General features: G+C 45.1%; 3 protein-coding genes, 1 long non-coding RNA gene and 1 other non-coding gene across 7 annotated transcripts; 3 read left to right on the forward strand and 2 right to left on the reverse strand.

Moving 5' to 3' along the window:
* Positions 1–327: 327 nt before the first annotated feature.
* Positions 328–3,322, reverse strand: LOC127772160 (pentatricopeptide repeat-containing protein At3g26540). Its single transcript, XM_052298152.1, has one exon. The coding sequence runs from the start codon at positions 3,279–3,281 to the stop codon at positions 1,125–1,127; it is 2,157 nt and encodes a 718-aa protein (XP_052154112.1). The 5' UTR covers positions 3,282–3,322; the 3' UTR covers positions 328–1,124.
* Positions 3,323–3,598: 276 nt separating this feature from the next.
* Positions 3,599–13,262, reverse strand: LOC127772172 (uncharacterized). Of its 3 annotated transcripts, XR_008017301.1 has the most exons (6): positions 13,169–13,262; positions 10,804–10,949; positions 7,185–7,372; positions 6,096–6,354; positions 4,761–5,002; positions 3,599–3,902 (listed from the first exon to the last, which is right to left on the reverse strand). It is a non-coding gene; the product is annotated as an uncharacterized LOC127772172 (long non-coding RNA). The 3 variants fall into 3 exon arrangements; XR_008017300.1 differs by lacking the exon at positions 3,599–3,902 and having other exon boundaries at positions 4,097–5,002; XR_008017302.1 differs by lacking the exon at positions 3,599–3,902 and having other exon boundaries at positions 4,097–5,330.
* LOC127772168 (NAC domain-containing protein 104-like) lies at positions 8,649–9,842 on the forward strand. Its single transcript, XM_052298162.1, has 3 exons — positions 8,649–8,928; positions 9,008–9,303; positions 9,412–9,842. The coding sequence occupies exons 1-3, from the start codon at positions 8,769–8,771 to the stop codon at positions 9,556–9,558; spliced, it is 603 nt and encodes a 200-aa protein (XP_052154122.1). The 5' UTR covers positions 8,649–8,768; the 3' UTR covers positions 9,559–9,842.
* Positions 13,263–20,546: 7,284 nt separating the features above from the next.
* Positions 20,547–22,761, forward strand: LOC127772165 (U-box domain-containing protein 26-like). Its single transcript, XM_052298158.1, has 2 exons — positions 20,547–21,028; positions 21,126–22,761. Exon 2 carries the CDS (start codon positions 21,215–21,217, stop codon positions 22,493–22,495), a length of 1,281 nt encoding a protein of 426 aa, XP_052154118.1. The 5' UTR covers positions 20,547–21,028; positions 21,126–21,214; the 3' UTR covers positions 22,496–22,761.
* Positions 22,762–22,864: 103 nt separating this feature from the next.
* On the forward strand, positions 22,865–22,937 carry TRNAF-GAA (transfer RNA phenylalanine (anticodon GAA)). The gene has a single exon. It is a non-coding gene; the product is annotated as a tRNA-Phe (tRNA).
* The last annotated feature ends 218 nt before the right edge of the window (positions 22,938–23,155 follow it).

The following is a 23,155-nucleotide window of genomic DNA, read 5'->3' on the forward strand; positions in this document are numbered from 1 at the left end:
ACACTTTTTAGATATCGTAGTATGTAAATGTATTTGCAAGATTGGAGCCAGCCGGACTAACCAATCCACGCAAGAAGCAAACAGCCACTAAACCCGCACCAAGACAACAAGCGTGAAGTAATGAATGTTGTTGGCTACCATATGCTGCCAACGACTACATCAGCCCAAGAATGCATCCGCAAACAAGCATCAATTGGGCAACATTTTTGTGACAAACATAAAATAAACAACCCTGTCCACTAGCAAATCGACACGGCATTAAATCAAGAGGAGAGAAGAAAATTCGGAAAAACAGGGAAAGAGGAACCCACCGATCTTAGGGAAATTTATGATTACTAAACTGCTAATGATGAAATGATGAACTGTTCAGAGCAAAAGACAAGCACAGTGCATGAAGTTGTCATCCTATTGCATATTTCTTCCGCATTGCCAACCAGTTGTTGACCTGTTTCCACACAGAAAGTGGAATTATGTACAATTAACACAAGGCACCAGGAAGCAAAGTGGCATTCACATATTACATAAACAAGTACTCAACTTCTAGTACTTGAAATTTGTCGTAAAATATAACAACCTCTTCACCTACATTCCCTTGTTGACCAATCACAACATTCCACCATTAAAATCCCCTTCCTATCTCTTCTTTTCAATCAATCACAACATTCTTCCGTTTAATTCTACCAACTTTTTTAATACATGTGTTTAACCCTAAAACTTCTTATATTTTAGGATGGAGGCAGTAGTAGCAAAGCTCCACTAGACCTTGCCATTTGCTTGTTGATAGCTCCCTCATGGAATAAGTTTACAATCAGAAAGCAACACCCCAAAATTCTGGAAGTCAGCAGTAGGTAATTCTCGGCCACGAGAACACAAGAATTTTACCAAATCGTGTTCAAATTCAAGCACGGAGGGAGCTTGGGGTCTTCAACTCCTGATACCCCACAACGATTGTTTCAGCTTATCTAAGCAGAGTCCTGTCAACATGGACACTATCAGCTTAAAGGAAGCTGAAAAATTATTTTATGAGTTCATCCCATTGATTCAGCTTGTCCATTAGCACTTTGGCCCTCTCTTTGTCAATTTGACCGAAATCAGAGGGCCAGCTATAATTCTTACTACTAGTTTTAACCCTCCCAGCTCACTGACATTGACTCATCGCTGTCATCATCACAGTATTTGTAGTCTGCAGCAATCTCAAATCGAACTGGTGTCAGGGGATTGCTGTCATTGATGCACTGGGCAGCCCTCTCCCCTAACTTTCTGTTCCCGTATTCCCTGCAGCAGTCAAAGATCCTTAACCACATCGCAGTTGTTGGCTCGAATGGCATGTGACCTATAAAATCCTCAAGCTCAACCATGTAGCCATGCTTGCCCAACAGCTCAATCATGCATTCATAGTGCTCAATGCGAGGCACGATGTTATATTCATCAGTCATCTGGGTGAAATAACTCCGTCCCAACCCGACGTGCCCTTCGCTTATACATGAAACCAGTGCACCGAGGAAAGTGACAGAGTCTGGTGTAATCCCCTGCTTGCTCATTTCAAAGAACAATTCAAGCCCATACTCGCCTTTGCCATTATAAGCACATCCAAAGATCATCGAATTCCAGAGGATGACATCTTGAGATGGTCCTGCCTCAAAGATCCTCATGGAGTAATCAAACAATCTACACTTGGAGTACATGTCAATAAGTGCACTTCGCAGTATATCATCAATCACATAACCGTTCCTGATCATGTATGCATGAATCTGCTTCCCGTGATTAAGGAGAAATATGTTGGCACAGGCTGCCAGTGCTGAGCTGAACGTCGATTGGTTAGGTGTCGCCTCATAATGCATCTCACTGAGTGCATGCAGAGCTGCTTCACTCATGGAGTGGCGTTCATAACCTGAGATAAGCGAGTTCCAGGAGTAACTGTCTCTTTCTGATCCCATCTCAAATAGAAGAAGCCGTTCGGCACTCCTTAAGCATCCACATTTGGAATACATCCTCAAGAGAGCATTCTTCAGGAAAGGATAACCAATAAAACCACTCTTGAAAGCGAAAGTGTGGACCTCCTCACCTTTCCCAAGATCAAGAAGCCCAGTACAAGCATTGAGCACACAGCCGAGAGTAACAGCATCAAGCTCCTTTGTCTCCTGCCTCATCTGCTGGAACAATTGCAAGGCACTAGTCAGATCCATGGATCTGACATAACCAGTTAACATAGCGTTCCAGGACACTAAATTGTGTTCTTCCATCCCTTCAAACACCCGCTTTGCATCAGTAATCCTCCCGCAGGAAGCCAATCCTGACACAATTGAAGTAGACATTACGATATCCTTCACTGGTGCCAAGTTGAAGAGCCTCTGGGCTAAATCAATGGCACCACACTTCGCATACATATCCACAACAGAGCTCCTCACATGCACGTGCTGCTCATACCCATGTCGGAGCACAAAAGTATGTATGCGCCTTCCCTCTTCAAGCGCACCATTATCTCGGCAAGCAAGAAGTGCTTGTGAGACAGTATAAACAAGTGGACTAACTCCTGCCCAGACCATCCGAAAGAACATGTCAATTGCCATATCCCCCATCCCAGCAAGAAGATAGCGCCGGATAATGACATTCCACGAGATGTCATTGGGTTTTGGGATGCCATCAAATGCCCTCCTTGCCTCTGAAAGGGCAAAGCACTTCCCATACACGTCAACCAGTGCCGTGCCAAGAATCACATTTGACTGAAAGTCCCTCTTGGCGATATGGCCATGGAGCTGCCGGGCACCACGGAGGTCCAGGCACTCGGCGCAACACCCGAGCACCGATGCCAGAGTGACGTCCTTGGGGCGAACGCCACGGGAGTTCATGGCAGAGAAAAGGGAAATCGCTTCAGTGGGTTCCTCCCCACGGGAGTAAGCCGAGATGATGGCGTTCCAAGAACCACCATCCCGGCGCGGCATTGCGTCGAACAGCTTCCGCGCGTCGGTGAGGCTGCCGCAAGCGGCGAGCGACTCGACGGCGCGGTTGAAGAGGAAGGTGGAGGTGGCGGTAAAGGAATGGGAGGTGGAGGGTGCAGTGGAGGATGCAAGGTGGGTGGCGATGCGGCGGGCGGCGGCGAGTGACCGGTGGGAGGTGGCTAGGCGGAGGAGGGAGGCGTAGACCGCGGAAGGGACCTGGGAGGAGGAGTATGACGGGGGGAGGGCGTCGAGGGCGGCGAAGAGACGGCCGGCGGCGACAAGAGCGGAGATGGAGGACGCGGTTGAGGCGGAGGAGGCGGCGGCGGCGGCGGCGGCCGCCATGGTGGCGGGAAGGGAGGGTGGGGAGTGTCCCTTCAGGCGGGGTGGGTATTGCAGAGCTGGATATTTTTACATGGGCCTATTTTGGGCCTTGATTCTTGAACCAAAATAAAGTTCAGGCCCACGTTTTATTTTTGTTCTTCCATTTTAGTTTTTGAGGTTTGTGTAGTTTCTTTAGAGAACAGGCAAATGTCCATGCGTTGCAACAAATTATTGAAAATAGAAAAAATAAGTTTTTTTAAAAAAAATATTTTCAGTTGGTTGAAACAATATCTTTCACGGTAAAAATAAAAAAGAAAAGAAAAGTGACGTGCTTAGAAAATTAAAGAACATACATATTCACCAAAATCCAAATGTCCTCTTCTCAGCCTATGCAAGTATACAAAGAGCAGAACATTCACATTTGTTATGCTGTATCATGGCCCACATGTCAGTGATATTTGTTATGCTATATCATGGCCCACATGTCAGTGATAGTGGTGGTGGTGGCAGATACCATCGCTACCTCTCTAATGACATAGCGTTGCAAGGAGTCGTGCTGAAAAGATTCCATATGGTCACTCCAGTGTTCTCCAGGATTTTACACCATCATTTACCAAACTCGTCCAACGTTTTAGAGCTTACCTGATCAAAGGTATTTTTGGATGCTATGAATAACAAAACAGACCAAAAGAAAATACACGATTAAGTTCTAAAATTCAAACTCAAACAAGCCGTAACAACGCCGATAACATGTTTAGGCTCATCCAAACACCCCACGTTCAACTAACATCTCCGGCCGTCTTTTCCACAGGGAAGCAGAGATTTTGACAGTTAGAAAATAATGGACATTAAACAATGGACAGGGCGAAGAAAAACCAACACCGCGACCTCTAAAGCTAGTAATAGCCTACATACTCAAGGAAATGGATGTCGACATATCTTTTCGGTATAGTATTACTGTGCTAGCGATCTTCCAGAGTTCTTGTCGACACCGTCATAGGTTTGAAGAAAATGATACCTCAGCCTCAGATCTATAGGACACAAGTAGACTCAGCAGAGAAAAAGATAGGCTTAGCCCGAGGACCTTGACGCAGAGACGCCGTTGCAGTTAGCAGCATCCTCATCGTTTTGTCTATAGCTGACTGTAAGCCTAAAATTTTTTTACTCCCTATGTCCCATTTTAAGTGCAGCTATGGTTTTCCGCTCCCAACTTTGAACATCCGTCTTATTTGAACGCTCCCAACATAAGTCACGAGTAAAGTGTTATTCATGTTTTATCATCTCATAACAGCAAAAATACTAATTATAAAAAAATTTCAAATAAGACGGATGATCAAAGTTAGTTGAGTGCGGAAACTTATGGTTGCACTTAAAATGGGACGGATGGAGTAGTATATTTCTAGTGAATTAAAAGTCAATGGTGAAAAATAAACTACGATAAAAGAATACATCAAAATCCACTTTTCATTTAAAATCTAAAATTCAAATTTTGCTACTCACGCCAGTTTGGCTCCGACGTCGGTCGGTCGTTGATGTGTGCGTCGATTAGGCGCATCTTTTGCCCTGCTGACACGGGAGCAAAGATATCAGAGACAGCAACACTTGTGATAGGCTAGCTAGCAGCTACTAGTAATAAGCAGTTCAACGGTGACAACATCATATGCACAAACATCAACTGATCAAGCCATCGTCGATCAGAAGACCAGCGACCAGTGGAGTGTCCATTTCGCCAACGGGGAGATCTGCGAACGAAGCAAATTGTAATTGGTAAACAGAACTCAGACTAATCGGTATGCGGCGATGGTAATGCTGCTGTCAATTGCGTCACACAAGGACAGGACAGGACAGGAAAGATCAGAAGAGCAATAATTGGAGGGTAAACCAGAATAAGGCGTAGTAAGGTATCCATTTTGATCAGCCGCAGTTACGAGAGCTTGAGGCGAAAAGGAAAGAGGCAGATGGAGTGAGCAATCGAAACGAAGCCAATCTGATTGAAAGAAGCCAACCTTGGCTTTGCTCTTGCTCCACCACCAAACCATGATGGAATGGCAGTGCCACCAAGGTGCCTGCCTGCACTGCCATGGAAGGGATAACCCAAAGCACATATGAGCTCCCAAAACCTGAACCCAGAAGTGGGCGACCCACCCATGGCACATGTGATGACATGCCAATGCACGCGCTGAAATGGACAGCTAGATATATGGCAAATGTGAATGAATCTTAAGAATTAGTAGCAAACTGTGAAGTTTTCAGGTTGTCACGATCATGTAATCTGTTCATGTACAAGGATGAAATTTCTTTCTTCGCAAAAATAGAAGGATGAAATTTTGTTCTAAGCAGTTTTAAATCCAGAAGTCCTCAAGCATGGAAGCTACGAAGATGGATTCTAATCACATGGGTGAATATCCACTCGTTTATTGCATGCCAAATAAATTGTTATGATTTTTTTTAAAAAAAATTGACAAGATAGATTAATATGTAATATATCACTATACAGGCATACACGTTTAAATTTGACTTCTATAAGTTATCAAAAAAATAAGAAATTAAACTCTAATTAGTATATTCTTATTATAACTTATAGAATTAAGATTTGAACTTGCATGTATATGAAGTAATATATTAAATGTTTATCTTGTCAAAAAATTTAAACTTTTTTATAACTATTTAGTTGATATGCAATAAACAAATAATGTCTACCGGAATATTAAAATAGTTCCCCGGCCAGCTATATGTGGATATTTTCAAGTTAGTGCAACCGGTGAGCCTTACAACCTACTGTGATCCAGTAGAACGAAGACATGTGTGAAGTAAAAAAAAAGAACTTATACGTACCGCCATTGATTTGAAGAGCATGTCGAGCTGTTCCCTCTCAATGTTCCTGTGACACAAGGATGCAGAACCGCGTCATCACGACGTCACCCCGGGCAGGTGGACACCACATAAGCCACCTGTGTATGAACCGCGGGTCCCAGGGATTAGGTAGATGCCCACGTGGATCGCTGCTCTGCTGCCGCCACCAGCAACGCCACTGCACCAGCCACCGCCTCAACACTCGTCTGGAGTGGTGGAGTTAGCCTAATCTTTGCATGGCCTGCCATAAAGAGACAAAGCATATGCATAAAAACTCTTCTTAAAGAGGAGAAGAGAATAGAAAAAAGGAAAAAGATAGGCAGAAAGGTAGGAAAAAAGGGCAGTGTATATGAGTTTCAGCACCATGGAATGATTGATTATTATTTTTCTTCGTTATTTTTTTTGTTTTACAAAAGATTGAGCTGTTAGAATACTTACTGGAAGATACTGGTGATCAGAGGATTATACTTGTATAACTGCAATAAGATAAGCATCTTACCAACTTCTTTGGACTGGGGGAGTACAGTGGTTAGCATATCATTGAATGGCTCAACAACTCAAAAAACTATATTAATATAAACCTCACTCTCGAATGACACGCTTTTATGCATAGCAAAGATAGCCTTCTTATCAATTGGCCAACATCTTACTTAACGGTGTGGTATCTACCAAATTATTCAGCAGCTTAGTATCACTATCATAAATCATTGTCATAATAGTAATACCTCCAAATTGAGCTCTGAAAATAATTTGAAATGATTGATGAATATCTATTTTGATGCGGCAGTTTGCAAACATGTGCATAGAATAGATGCAGCAGCAAGGAACTCGAGTGGCTTCATCTCCAAGTGACGCTCTTTGTACTTTACCACAACTTCACTGAACTCTCTGAAACTTGTTGGGGCCGGTATATGCGACAATAATTGATAATAACTATGGTCAAGAGGGATAAAGGAGCATGTTGGAGAAGGATGACGCTGGCATGACATCAGGAGGAAGACAGACATCATAGAAGAAATTTGTGCAGTAATGGCACTCGTAAAGCTCATTATTGGGCTGCAGGACACTTACCAGTAACATTTTTGTTGGAGATTTCAGAAAACAGTAGACGGTACTTCCATTGCTGTTCGACATACTTTATTTTCTTGCCTTTTTTTTTTCCTTCGCAACTTCTTTAGATAATGGAAGCCTTTAAATCTCCAGCCTCTATATCACTCGGCCAGAAGATTTTCATGGTAGTGTCCTAGCTTGCCAAATATCTGGTGAAAGATATAGTAGTAAGTTCATCAGTGGAGGAAGTAACAAAAGGATGATTGTAGACTCTACAGAAATCACTAAAGGATCAAAAAGAAATTATCCAAGCAATTAAAGTGAAAAAAACTTGGAGTAACGCAAACAAATTGAGATTACTGGTTCACTTCAGAATCAGATAAACATTTTTACTCTACAGAAATCACTTAAGGATCAATATAAGACTATTCTAAAATATGGTAACATCTGGTTAACATCCTTAATGAAAATGGAACATGATGCACTGAAGACTACCTTAATGCTGAAAAAGAAAAAAAAATTCGCTGATGCATTGAGCTGGGAGCATATTATGCCTTGAGCAAGCATGTCGGTAACATATCCATTGAATTTCAGTAGTACGCAGCTATGCGTAGCAGCGTCCAAACAAATCTCAAGAGACTGTTTGCTGCATGATTGATTGATATTAACATGGTATCCAACACACATCAAATAAGAGAAAGAAAGTCAAAACTCCAGTCTAATCTCCACCATAGTTTAATGACAGGATGAGGTTTCACATAACTTGGGCGTGCAACCTAAACAAGCTGGATGTGTGACTATGTCATCTCACCAATTACATCTCCTGACTTCAGATAAGAAACTCTAATGACTCGATTATACGTTTCATTGACAGTTCTCATGAGCAAAGAGATGGCACTTTATAAATTAATGTACCTAATGTAGCACAAAAGCAATATGTTATATTATGATCCATGCAAGAGCTAGTCTGCTATATATTAAAAACTTTGGATGATCGATGTCTATGTAACCTGATATATCCAAGCTGAGTCAATGACCAAATGCATTCTCAAAAGGTTAACCTAATCAAGGACACCGAAATGAACATCATTGCTACAAAGGAACTGTCTTTCTTGTTTCTTCAACTTTGTCGATAAAATATACCAAACATGATGAGGTGCCATGCATGCATGCCTTGATGAGCTTAATTTGTTAGTTCCCATCAATCCTTCTCAATAGTTAGTACAGCTGCATGCAATATATTCCCTGAACATCGAGGCGCAGATACTACTGTCTAAATCCAACACCAGCCTTTAATTGCGTAGCATCATCAGCTCCCTCAATAGAAAATGCAGCATGGGGGAGGAAAAGAAGAAAGCATGGCACTTAAGCTGCCAGGCTTCTGAAGGCACCATGCATGCCTCAGCCGCCTCAAAAACCTTTCAACGCTCCTTGAATTGCACGTCTCTCTTTCTCCACACATTGCATACACGCATGCGGCCACTATAAGTAGCACCAAAGTCACCACATTAAGCAAGCACCTGCTCTCATCTTCTCCCCGTAGCCTTAGCTTCCACCCGCCTGCCTAGTCTATCTACTTCTTCTGCCTTACACTTCACCTCAGCCATGGCTGGAGCTTCCAACCTTCCTCCCGGTTTCCACTTCTTCCCGTCAGATGAAGAGCTCATCATTCATTTCCTCCGCCGCAAGGCCTCCCTCCTCCCTTGCCAACCTGACATCGTCCCTACTCTGCTCTTGAATCTCTATGATCCATGGGAATTGAATGGTATGGGTCTAATATTTACCTCTATATGTTGTTGTTTGTCTTAGTCATAGCTGAGTGTTGATGTCAAACATTTTTACAGGTAAAGCACTCCAATCCGGTAACCAATGGTACTTCTTCAGTCATGCGACGCAGACTAGGACCTCGCCAAATGGGCACTGGAAACCCATTGCTGATGAGACAGTTATTAGTGGTGGTTGTAATGTTGGCCTGAAGAAGACCCTCATTTTCTTCATTGGGGAGCCCTTTGAGGCGATCAAAACTAACTGGGTCATGCATGAGTACCACCTAATGGATGGGAGTACCAATTGCAGCAGTAGCAGTACTTCAAGCAGTTCAAGCAAGCGGTCCCACAAGAAAAAAGGTCACTCAGACACAGTGAGTGCTGTACTGCTATATGCGTGTTTATTTATCGTGTTTAGTACTATATATCAATTGCATGACTATTTAACGTGGCTAACATATATGCATGCATGATCATTGCAGGAATCCAAGAACTGGGTGATATGCCGAGTGTTCGAATCGAGTTATGATTCACAAGTGAGCTTCCATGAGGAGGGCACGGAACTGTCATGCTTAGATGAGGTGTTTCTATCCCTAGACGACTATGATGAAGTCAGTTTTGCCAAATAATTAGAACCTTTATAGGAGCTGTTAGTAGGTTAGGTCCTTCACCTATCAAAACATTTGATCACAGTGATTCTCGCAAGAAAACTTAGTTTTATAAGATCAAATGGTTTGATAGCTGTTGAACCTAATGATCTAATAGACCAGATATGTAATTACTCATCTCCTCCCAGGAGTTGCATGCAACAAATTTGAGCTAGTTTTTAAGAACTATGATATTGCGAATATAGATTAATTGAGCATTTGTTGGTTTCTTTTGAAAAAGAAAACACATTTCGGATAATCACTTACTCAACAGTGAGCAATAATTAAGCACTTTTTTGGTGAATATGCAGAAGGCACATTTTTTTCGTTAAGGAAAAGACAAAGTTTTTTACACAGCAACTAAGCGATGCATGCATTGATTTTGGCCTACATCCTCTCCCACTCATTTTCTTTTTATGTATTGCAAATAATGGTAGTTTGCCCACAAAGCAAAGGGGATCAGTTAGACGCTATTGAAGGCATGCATGCTTGGTGAAGTGCTGTCACCATGCTGTCCATGCACTGTTGAGTTGCAAAATCAGTTAACTGATACCCAGGTAGCCAGTAGCCACTGAAGTTTCTACTCTAAACTTTAATTTGTCTTTTGCAGTGTAATAATTCTAGAAGAAGTTAGTAATAGCTTTGGATTATAACTAGATAACTATGGATACTAAGTATAACTTTGCTTTTTTTCTTCTACTACTAGTCTACTACAAAGATTATTGACTTCTCAATCCAATCATGAAAACACAACAACATAATGAATATACTAACTACTGGAGAAGTTGGCAATGCCACCTCCTATAATGCGTTGCTGTTGACATGAAAATGGCCCAGCATATATAAGTGAACGAGAAAAATACGGATAAAAGAAATAAAGGATTAATTATAACTACGATAGTGGTTTACATGTGTTACCTTTGAGTAGTCCTAATATTTTTTCTACCAATGAAGTACAAGTAGAGATGGGAAGAGAAAAACGAAACAAGGAAAGATGTATGCCTTATCTTCAAACGCTATATCTGCTATGCGCAGTGTGCTCACAATGTTGACTTGCTTATTTGCCATATTTCTAAATCAGTTATGCGATCAACTCTGAATGCAGTTATTGCTTCAAACTAGAAATGTTCTAATTGGTTAGTTGTTCCGAACAGTAACAGGAACATATGATAAAAATCAATGTACAGTAAGATACTAATTGAAATAAGTGGAAGTTGAGGAACTAACCATAGTGAAGCAACTGTCACTTGAATAAGAAGCCGGGATCAATTGGATTACAGCAGGAATTGACTCTCTTTTGTAAACTTTTTACATGCTCTACGTAATGGTGATTGGAGGAGCTTCTGGATTTTGAACCAAAAAAACAGAGAACCCTGAAAGGAGAAATAATGTGTAAGATCAGCTTTCCAATGTGAGGTCTTTAAAGCGATAAATATTTGAGAACTTAAACTTTAGGGCAGGAATGTCAATGGAGGGTAAAACCTAACAAATAAAATCTGAAGTTCTCTTCCTGAATAAAATCTGCAGTGCAAAGAGCAGCACTAAAAATCCAGTTTAATTTTCAAAGAAGTAAATTAATTAAATCCAGTTTTTGACCATGTAAAATTTTATAGTGGAAGTGTATTTAAGCTAAAAAAATCTCCAACATAACTTCTTCTGTAGAAATGGCATTACATATTTCAAGGTACTTAAATCAGCGGTGCCAAGCTGAGGTAACAATTTCCATTTGTGCCTCCTTTTGCGTTGCCCAAATATTTGGATGTAAAATGGTTTGCATATATGAATCCTCTATCTTAGTTTCCATAGTATATATGCTTTGTAAGTTTGTAATCCCCTTGATCACTACACATATCCATCACCTTTTGTAGAAAGGCTGCTGAATGAAGAGCACATGGTTTATCACAATAAGTACACATACCTTATCATGAAACCGATCACTTAAATTAGCCAGACACTCGAGAAAAAGATAGCTATACAAAGCCGTTTTTGGTGGTATTGGAGAGAACAGAAAACAAAAGTCTAATATAGTTTTCCAGGCAGTTCCTTAAAGGTATCTATCTGGTTTGCTTACCTACTACAAGAAATTAGAAATAGTAGATACTTGAGAACTTTACAGATCAGTCAGATTTCTGTTATTTCCGACATGGACAGGTTATGTCCTGAAGATGGTGTTCAAAAGGCAAATGAAGCTGCCAATAGGTACAAAGCCACGCATGTGCTACTTTTCTGCTACACACCAACTACATGCATGATAGAGATGAACTCATGGATAAGAACTGTTAGTGCCTAGGTCAGTTTCAATCCTGCCATACTAATTGTGTTAAACAAATAGAATCAAAGCAATATAGGACCACACGAAAGGATATTCCTAGAAGATCGGGGACACTGATTCTGTATGGACCATCTCAGATCGTTTATTAGTTAACAGTATTCCGAACAATAAGCATTTTATACCCAGTGTGAACATCTTTTTTTCGGGAATACGCAAGGAGCGCATTTTTTCCATTAAGAGAAATAAAAGTTATTTACATTTGAAAGAGAAAAACAGCACGGGACTGATACAGGACAAAAACAGACAATCCTAGGTCTATCTCTCGCGCTGATTTTGGCGACCAAACTCCCTCCTGAATTGCAGCGCAGGGATCATTGGGTTTGCTTTACGCCAAAGAGAGGCTTCGTCCACCATCCCTCTAGCCACATCCACCCAAGATCTACACTGCTGATTGAAGATCCGACCGTTCCGTTCCTTCCATATTGTCCATACTACCAATGTCACCACCGTGTCGAAGCCTCGACGATGTGACTCACTTAGCACCATTCTGCTATCGCACATCCATTGGTGAAAAGAAGCTTCATTCACCGGTAGGCAGTTGGGGTGGCCGATTGCTCTCAAAGTCCACCACCAAAGCTGCCTTGATTCTGGGCACCCAGTGTGAACATCTCAATCTCCGCCCCTTCTCCACAGTCCACAAATGGCACCAAGTACTTCATAGTTTATATACCGCATTGCCATCGTTTGGCAAGAGGACAAATCTCCAACACAGCATCTCAGATGCCACATTTCTAAGATCAGCAGCGTGAGTTGATTGGCCCGAAAAGCCCAAAACAGCTTAGTATCAATATCATGATTCGGCAAGAGAAGACATCTCCAGTACAGCTCTCAGATGCCACGTTTCTAAGATCAGCAGCATGAGTTGGTGAGCAAGAACAACTTAAATTTCACGAACTTTTTTTTTAACATCTGGGTGTTAACAGAATTTAACTCCACCAACACAAACATCAGAGAAACGACTAATATGCATAGGGCTGCAGAATTTCAAAATTTTTCGATAAGACGCAGAATCTCAAAATGAACCCTAAACCTCCCAACCCCCACGCCCAATCCCAGCCAAAATCCCTCGAAATCCTCCCCCTTCGAGGCTCCGATTCGCCCAATTCACCATCTGCTTCGAGAACCCCCTACCCTCCCCTCCCCGCGACGCTAGACGGAAACCAAATCGCATCTTCCGCCCTCACCACCCGCGGTTTAAACCGTGGAACCCATCACTCCATCAGCACAGCAATCACGGGACGGGAGGGAGAGAAGAACAACCTGGTGGTTCGTCGGAGGCATGCCCCGACGGCAGATACACGCCGCCGCGACTGCCGCCGCCGCCGGTGGCCACATAGCCTCGCCGCGCCGCGTCTTCCCGCGGAAGCCACAGGGAGAGAGACGGAGGCGGTTCGTGTTGGGCTTCCCAAAACGCGAGGCCTTAGCGGGCCGGGCCCATCAGGCCCATGTGACACCAAACCCGGGAGGAGTTCCCGCTACGGAGTAAGTCCACTTTGGCTCCCTTAAAAAGTGACACGCTGTGGAGTTGACGTGGCGCTTAGGTGACATTTGAATTAAAAACATATATATGGGACCTGTTTGTCATTCATACACATAATAAATTGTGGAGCCAACTGACATGTGAGCCCCACAAGTCATCTCTCTCTTTCTTCTTCCCGCCACCGCAGTCCGAATCGGACCCCGACTCCGAATCGAATTCGAATTCCCCGCGATTTTTTTTTTTTGTTTTTGTGCCTCCGCTACGCCGCGCCGACGGCCTCCTCTGCTTCCGATCATCTCTCTGGCCTTCCACCTTCGTCTTCCAACTCTCCGGCGATCCATCCATCCTTTGGGCCTTTTCGCTGTGATGGCGGCGGTGTCCTCCTGCGCCTCCTGCTCCGGCGCCGCCGGTTCTTTCTCCTCGACGGCGTCGTCCTTCTACGGGGGCGGCGGCAGCCGGATGATGATGATGAAGGCGGCGCGTTTCCCCTTCTTCGTGGAGATGGACGTCGGCGACGAGGTCAGCTCCTGCTGCCCACCTCCGTACCCTGATTACACCCCGGCGAGCCCTCCCCGCCGCCGGGCGGCCTCCCCGGATTACACCCCGGAGAGCCCTCCGCGACGCGCGGCGTCGCCGGATTACTCCCCGGCGAGCCCTCCCCGCCGCGCCGCGTCCCCGGATTACACCCCGGAGAGCCCTCCAAGACGCGCGGCGTCGCCGGACTACTCTCCGGAGAGCCCGCCTCGACGCGCCGCGTCGCCGGATTACACCCCGGCGAGCCCTTCCCGCCGCGCGGCGTCACCAGACTACACTCCGGAGAGCCCGCCTCGCCGCGCCGCGTCTCCCGATTACACCCCGGCGAGCCCTTCCCGCCGCGCGGCGGCGTCGTCACCAGACTACACTCCGGAGAGCCCTCCCCGCCGCCGCGCGGCCTCGCCCGACTACAGCCCGTCGACGCCTCCGAGGCGCGCTGCTTCGCCGGACTACAGCCCATCGACTCCTCCGCGCCGCGCTGCCTCGCCGGACTACAGCCCATCGACCCCTCCGCGACGGGCTGCTTCGCCGGATTACACCCCGATGTCTCCTCCGCGCCGCGCTGCCTCGCCGGACTACACCCAGATGACGCCTCCGCGCCGCGCTGCCTCGCCGGATTACACACCGTCGACGCCTCCTCCGCCTCGTGCTGCTTCGCCGGACTACACCCCCAGCACGCCACCCCCGTCTCCTCTGCCGTCCGCGGCAGAGTCCTTCACGGTTCCGCCGCCACGCCGCTACCATCCCTACCAGAGGAGCGGCTCCGGCGGTGCCTGCTCGTCGCGCGCGATCCGGGTCATCGGCGACCAGCAGCATCGCCGCCGTGTCTTGCTGCTCTGAGTACTAGACAAGTAGTGAAGTTAAGACATCCTGTGATAGGAAATCTTGGGAGTTCTTGATGTAAATTTCTGCTCTATCTATCAATGTAATCTATGGCAGAATCAGCTGTATGCCATAATCTATTCTTTGGTGAATACTGTAGTAATATGATGTTTATGAATCAATGAGTAAAAGCATTCAGATTATGAAGTTCTTGTTCTTCTGTTCATGGCTTCTGCATCAGCGTTCAGTGACTGTAAAGTCTGGGTTTCTGCTTTGTTCAAAAAAAAAAGTCTGGGATTCTGATATTCTATCACTGCTGTTGATCAGTAACATGAAGGCTGTGTTTAGTTCACGCCAAAATTGGAAGTTTGGTTGAAATTGGAACGATGTGATGGAAAAGTTGGAAGTTTATGTGTGTAGGAAAGTTTTGATGTGATGGAAAAGTTGGAAGTTTGATCAGTCAATAGTAAGGATAAGGGAACAAACTGATCAGTCAATAGTAAGGATTATCCCTGAATCACTGATGAGATTCTCTAAACCTGTCAATCTGATGAATGTTAAATGAAGTTCAGTGGTAAACTTTCTGTTTCTGAAGAAACTTTTTCTCCCACTGCCTCTGCTAGTTTGTTCAATATACTAAAATTCTGAGTTCTTGCTTTGAAAACTTCTTCTCCGATTGGCTGCTCATGATCGTTCGAGTTCATAAACAGCACACGCTCTTCCTTGCACTTTCAGAACCACTCGATGACATTGCACTGTTTGTTCGAAATACTAAAATTCAGATCCTTTGTGTTGACAACCTGTGCTTAGCAACTTCTCTCGATGAAGCAGCTGTGTTTTTCTTTATGATCATCTCGCTGCTTTTGGCTGCTCATAATTCTTCGAGTTCATAAACTGTTCTTTGCACTTTACACAACCACTCGATGGCATTGCAAGACTCGATCAAAATTTTCAGGCTGCATGCACAGTGTAAGGAACAAGAGTCTGAAGTCTGAACTGACGGCTCAATCACTGAAGGCCCAATCTGTATACTGCAGAAGTGCAGATATCTCTCTGTCAGATTTTTCAGATCCAAACGAACACTCCAGTGAACAAACACCGGCAGCATCGCCAAAAGAATCAGGAATGTCATTTCCAAGTGACTCTCACTCTGCATGCCATTGGCGACATGGCATTGGTGAAAGAAACCGGTCAAACAACCTCAGCAGCCGAAAGGGATGTTTCTTCAGAAAAAGCAAGAAGGAAAAAAAATGCACGCTCGATCGATCTAGAAGATCGGTGGATTTGAATAAATTTGATCGACCAGAACAACCGTGAATTGGCATCAAATAAAGAATATGCAACGCTAGTACACGTGCACCTCTGATCCTCTCCTCTCTTGCTCCATTTGCTCCATGACCTAACCTTATCTGAAAAGAAATATACTCGATGGCTCAATAGACGTTACGGCTAAGATTCTCCAAAGACCAACACGCGCGGGAAGAATTTTTCAGACAGGATTTCCTCCCAAGAATTGTTCTGCTGATGATGCATGCACAATGTGATTCAGATTCAGAAGCATCATCTTGTCTTTCAAGTTGAGAGCTGAAATCGTCTACTATTTGATAGTAGTGGCTGGTAGTGGTACTAGTAGTATTCTGAAATGAACATGCGTTCCACAAAAGAGGTTCAGAGAAGTTTTCTCTCAAGAATGTTCTACGGATGATGCATGTGCAATGTGATTTAAATTTAGAAGTATCATCTTCTCTTTCAAATTGAGCCAAAATCCTCTCTTTCATACTACTACTAGTATTCTGATTTCTGAAACGAGCATGTGTTCCACATGGTTCAGAGAAATTCTCTCTCAAGAATGTTCTACCGATGAGGCGATGATCGATGCATGCACAATGTGATTCAAATTCAGGAGCACCGCCTTGTCGTTCAAATTGAGCCAAAATCCTCTTTTTGAAGAGAAGCTTAATACTAGTATTCTGAACGTCCACGACTTTGCTAGGGTTATATATCTTGCCGATTTGTGTTTTCTGTTATCTGGTCCAAAGTTACAGCTCACAACTAGCAACACACTTTGAACAGTACATCCTTCCTATCCATGGAATCTGACTTGGAATTCCAGAACTTCACCTGCTGCTGCTTTGAACTGAGTTTGCTGGCATTTCAGTTAACCATCACTTTGGCACTTAGCTGTTCTTTTTACTTTTTTTAAAAAAAAAAAAGTTCATTTATTTTTGGTGTGGTGAGGAAGATGCCTAACTCGCTAGGCTCCAAAACACCAGCTTCTGAAATTTGGGTTTATACCTCACTAAGGTCACTATCTCCATAAACTTTCTGTTTTCTTCAGTCCTCACACTGTTTCTGAATATCAGCAAATATGTTTCACGCGGTCAGAGGTGAAAAATATTGTTTCGTGGATTGGACAAAAGTTTTTTCTTATTGGAGAGGTCAACCGCGTAAGTCAACTGTCGACGGTGAGTCGCGGTTTACATATGTCACACTCTCGTGGTAGATAAATAAATACACAATTTCAATTTTATTTTGTAAAACCAGGCACCAAAACAAAATTAATAGAAATTTGTTTTTTAAAAAATATGAATTTTCTTTTAAAGAAAGGCCGTACTCACTTGAGTCTAGAGACAGTTCGACAACATCTGAAGCCCACAGGAAGTTGTAAACTCCATATGTAGCCCAAAAAGACTGCAAATTCAGGCCGGCGCAGCAATTTATTAATGGTTTTCGGACCAATATGTTTGAACCGAAAAATACTGTATTTCAACTTTGAAGTCAAATTGTTAGGCCGGTTTTCTACGGTCTGAGCAGTGCAGTGCGCAGTTGCGTGTGTTGGCGGTCTAATCTTTGAAAAAGCCGGCGTTGGCTTCGTGCGATTAAAAACTCGTGGTAAAACATTGCGGAGGAGAGACCAGTCATTAATGCACCAAATTGACAGCAATCGCCATTTACCGTCTTGAATTTGTTAATTGAACATAAGTCAACTTTGTTCAAACTTCAAAGGCCCCTTTTTAGGAATGATTAAATTGGCAATACATATGATCGTGCTAGCAAGCCAGCTAGCACTGGACTGAAGACTTCATAGTTCATAATTCAGACCCCAATTGTTCCTGTCCACAAAACAGTATTCCATATGAATTATGGGCTCATGGCATCAATATCGGTAGTTGATAGAGTAATCAATAATCATCAATTCCGTCTTATCTCTCGTTAGAGCCATGTCTCTGACATCATTTCACTAACTCATTTAGGTCACAAATATCCGTCTAAACATATGAGCTACAAACAAAATTCACATGTTATATTCCATCTAACAGTGAGCCTTTTTATGATATTTGGACTTTGGAATGTATTAGAGGTCTACCACCGTATCTCCTAAAATAAATCTGAGATCATGGACTTCGTTTTTCTAAATGATGGAAGTATAACTTCTGGTTTCTGCAATTTACATTTTTCTTGGTCAAAAGGATATATAGGAGATATAAAAGAAAAACTCGATCAGCAAGGGAAAACCCCTCCACGGCTTTTCACTAAGAAGAAACATTGCCAAAACTAGCCGAGAAAGGCCGTGAACCCTAGCCCATTGACACACGGATCCACTCCCCATGGTTCGTGCTTTCAGCCCCCTGCCCTCTACACAAGGGTCTGCTCACCATAGGTCATTTCTTAACACGTCTTCTAAGCAAGGGGCATGTTAGAATAGGTGTCGAATATATAGTCCTATTTGGTTACAGTTGGACTTGGAGTTGTAGAGTTGTAATAGGTGTTAGAGGTGGAGTTAGAGTCGGGCTCTGTAACCCGGTATCTCTCTTAAATAGAGAGGGGGTACCACAATGTAACCATAGTGACTACAATGTAGCATAGACACGCAGGGAGATAATGGCGACGAGGCCATGGACTCATAGCGGCTAGTAGCTATATTGGTTGGGGAGGAGCGCTCATAATCAGAGCCCCGAGGATGTAGGCTTTTGCTGAACCTCGTGAACAAATATCGTGTGTTCCTGTGTCGTCATCTGGCATGTCTTGGGTGATCAATGACTGAAGCGATCGGGAAGGTTAGTCGTCGTTCCGCTTTATCGACTAATTTTTGTAACAGGGCCAACGAGTGACCTTTTATAAATCAACTCTACGCAGATCCGCTCCCCCATGGTTCAGGCCTTAAGTCGTGCTGAGATCCCTACCGTGCACATGAGGGGCACCATAGGTCATTTCTTAACGTGTGTATAACCAAGGGGACATCGAGTGATTTTTTTTAAAACCAACTCTAGAAATTCGCTTATGAGAGAACTCGAACCCAGGTGCGCTGGTGTGTGCTACTAGAGTGTTACAACCATAACCCATAGGCTACAGACCCGTTCGTAGTATTAGAAGATATTGGCTTAACATTTTGAGTAACATTCTGGTCATGCCCTTGATGTCACTTGTATTTTTTTTTTGAAGATACACTTCTGAAAAGTTAAGTTTGGCCATCTGTCTCCATCTCCTATGGTCTTATATGATCAATGCATGATGGCCACCAATATAGGGTGTGTTAGTTCACTCTAAAATTAGAAGTTTGGTTAAAATTAGAACGATGTGATGGAAAAGTTAAAAGTTTATATGTGTAGGAAAGTTTTGATGTGATGAAAAAGTTGAAAGTTTGAAGAAGTAGTTTGGAACTAAACTCGGCCATAATCACCAATTTTTCACCACTCTACATAGCCTAGCCCTGTGCAGATAAGAGTCCCTTGATTTGGGTAATGCTGCTGCCCCTGCCGGCTACACTGCCCTCAAAGTGCAGTGTAAACTGTAGTCCCCAGACTTTTGCACTGTCATAGCCGCAGTTAAGCTGGCATTAGCACCTAACTCAGCACTGCATTGTTTAGTTTTAAGTGTGTCGCTCGAGGTGCCAATCAATTAACCAATGGAGATTGTAGATTCAACTGTACAGATCATATTTTGTAATCTAGTGATCTTTGTCTTGTAAGAAAGATTCTTTCTTTCTGTCCTGGAGCAGTGCCACTCTTGCAGCCTTAATGTGTGATCTCCTGATTTTTTTTTAATTATTATTATTTTTAGATGTGGTCTCCAGAAATTTATTCATATCAAAAGAAAAGAGAGTGAACAATGGACCAAGCAAACATATAAATGAATTTTGGAGAAAGTTATCTTTTTTTGGCTGTAGAGTAAAGAAGTATAGGAAATGAAGTGATCTGAATAATGCCTTGTTTGCATGTGTTGATCATAATGCTTTCAAAGCACTCAATTTTCCAGGTCATAACTGTTTTCATGTGCCATGTTAACATCAACCACACTCATTATGTTTGTTCCAAATGATATAATCATGGCACATGGAGTACTGCTTAAGAGTTCAGGCTAGTCCATAGTTGGCTACAGTACTAGTAGCTGTGCCCGTAGCTTATATATGATTCATCCATTATCTAGAAAAAAAAAGTCGATACGCCCATAATTCAGGATACGGAAACACGTACATATCTCAAACTGTTTTAGAATACACTCTCCAGTAACCTCGTCACATTCAGTTCGAAATGTCTCTTTCAGAAACCAAAAGATAAACAAATAGAGATTGATTTTTTTTTCTCTCCTTGTGCCGGCCATGGCAGGTCAGGATCTTCCCAAGTTGCAAACTTGGTGGTAGACAATTCTTAGTCTTACATAGTATGCTTCAACCAGAAAAAAAAAGTCATAATTAACTATCCAATTTGCGCAAATGATCTCAGCTCAGCAGCCTCTTTGGCAGTTCCAATCTGTAAAATTGCATCCCGACCGGTCCCCAACTCTGACTGTCCCCACGTTTTCAGGCTGTTTGCAAATTTTCTCTCTCTCATCTAATCTCTCTCTGTCTCGGCCTCTCCTGTTCTGGTCCAATCACTAGACCTTTCCCTTTCTATGACTAAACACTAGCAAAAGAAAGTTCTTCAGTTTTGCCTCTTCTTGCCTTTATCTTGCAGCCATTGCACACACCTCACTTGCTCTTCTCTCTCTCTCTATCTCTAGCATTCTCTCTCTGATCTTGAGATAATCGGATGCAAGTGCAACTCCTGTTGTGTGTTCTTGGTCATCGTCTTCATCGAGTACAAACCCACATGGTCCAGGCAGCCAAGCAGTACGTGCAGTAACTTCGCAGCAGTCGTTTCACCAGTTACATTCTCATCAGTAGTGCATCGCCATGGATTCCCTGATGTGATTGGCATGGGAGTGAGTGCTCGAACAAGCTGAAAAATCTCTCCTTCACTGCACATTGCAGCTGCTGCTGGTCTCTTTGAGGAGCTCTTGATTCGGTATGATTTGATGTGTATTTTAGCTTCTCGATGATCTGTTCTATCGATGCGCTTTGAGTTGTGATTGTTTAAATGTTTGTGTTTGTGTTTCTTGCAGATTCGGAGGTTTAATTTCTTGTGAGTTTCTTTATGGATTTGTGTTGATTGATCGATTGTTTTTTGGGTGGAGATTGGATTGGAGAAGAGATGAGCATTCCGCACCTGTTCAGGTGCCCGATCAGCCTGGACATCTTCACCGACCCGGTGACGCTGTGCACGGGGCAGACGTACGACCGGCCGTGCATCGAGCGGTGGCTCGCCGCCGGCCACCGCACCTGCCCCGTCACAATGCAGCCGCTCGGCGACGCCACCGCGCTCGTGCCCAACCGCACGCTGCGCCACCTCATCGAGCGCTGGCTGTCCACCGACCAACACCACCACCACCACCTCCCCGAGCCGGCGGCGCCGGCGGCGGAGGCCGAGGCCGACGCGGAGGAGCCGTCGCTCGCGGCGCTCAAGCGTTGCCTGCAGCAGCCGGACGCCGCCGGCGCCGGTAAGGCGAAGGTTGGCGCGCTCAAGAAGGTGATGACGCTGGCGTCCGAGTCGGACGTCGGCCGCGCGTGCATGGTCCAGCTGGGCTTCCTGCCCGTGCTGCTGCAGCTCGTGTTCCACGCGCCGGCGGCGCCGCCGTCGGAGCGACGCGGCGGCGAGGCGGCGGTGGTGGAGGAGCTCGCGCTGCAATGCGCGCTCGGCCTCATGCCGTCGAGCGCCGCCTCGCCGCAGCTCGGCTGCCTGAACGTGCTCAAGAGCGAGGCCAGCCTGGCGTCGCTCGTCGCCCTGCTGGAGCGCGGGCGGGGGCGGACGAGGGCGGGGCTGTGCCGCCTCCTCGAGGCCGTCGCCACGGCCGCCGCGACGAGGGAGCTGGCGCTCGTCGTGGCCGCCTCGCCGCGGGTGTGGCAGGCGCTCCTCCCGCTCCTGCGGCACGACGGCCCTGCGCCCACGCCCGCGCCGCCGCACGACGCGCACGCGGCGTCGGACGCCGCCGTGCGCGCCGTGGCGGCGATCTGCGCGTCCGAGCCGGCGCGGGGCGGCGCCATCCACCACGGCGCGGTCGGCGCGCTCCTCGGGCACCTCTCGTGGGCGGCGTCGGGGAAGTGCGCCTCCGGCGGCGGCGCCGGCGCCGTGCCGAGCGCGCTGGCGGCGGTGGAGGCGCTGGCGGCGTCGGAGGCCGGGCGCAGGGCGGTGGCGCGCGCCCCCGGCGGGACGCGGGCGCTGGTGAGGCACGTGTTCATGATGAACTCGAGCAACGACGGCAGCGAGCACGCGGTGGCGGCGCTGCTGGCCGTGTGCAGGGAGTCGCGGGCGGCGCGGAGCGAGGCGGCCGGCGCCGGCGTGGTGACGCAGCTGCTGCTGCTGCTGCAGAGCCAGTGCGGCGCCAGGGCGAAGGCCAAGGCCAGGTCTCTGCTCAAGCTGCTCAAATCCATGTGAAAATGATGATGAATCTTTTCTTCTAGAATTATTGTAGACGCCATTGCCGGAGTTTAAGGTGGTAGATGATGATGTTCTTGTAAGCTGTAAGTTTGTGCGTCAAGAATGTCTTTGATGGCAAATGGCTTGTAAGCTGATCGAATGCAGCAATTTCATGGCTGGGATAGACTAGAAAAATGTCTCCCTTCTGCATCTTCAGGTTCATCTTCAAATGCAGCGAGAGGCGCTAGAACTTGGGGAATTTTTGCCATTTCTCGTCGTTGATATAACCTTTTAGCCTTCACGTCATAATCGAACATAAAATTGCAGTAATCCTAATACTCTGAATTTGCTATATAGTATAGAGCTTCTAGGAAAACACTTAACAGAGCGGGGATAGCTCAGTTGGGAGAGCGTCAGACTGAAGATCTGAAGGTCGCGTGTTCGATCCACGCTCACCGCAATTTTCATTTTTTTTCATTTTTTAATCAAATCTCTAACCAGTAAATTTCCTGAATTTTTTACATTTTGGTCCTTTTTGAAAACTTATTTTACAAATAGACCCCTGGGAAAACTTAAACCAAAAATGGTCCTTTTTGGGGCGCCAGAGCGGCTGGCGCCGTACCCCAACATGGCGGCGCCAGCCACACTGGCGCCGAGCCCGTGCCACCGTGGCACTAG

Source organism: Oryza glaberrima, chromosome 4 (assembly GCF_000147395.1).
Source record: "Oryza glaberrima chromosome 4, OglaRS2, whole genome shotgun sequence".
NCBI classification, from domain to species: Eukaryota; Viridiplantae; Streptophyta; class Magnoliopsida; order Poales; family Poaceae; genus Oryza; species Oryza glaberrima.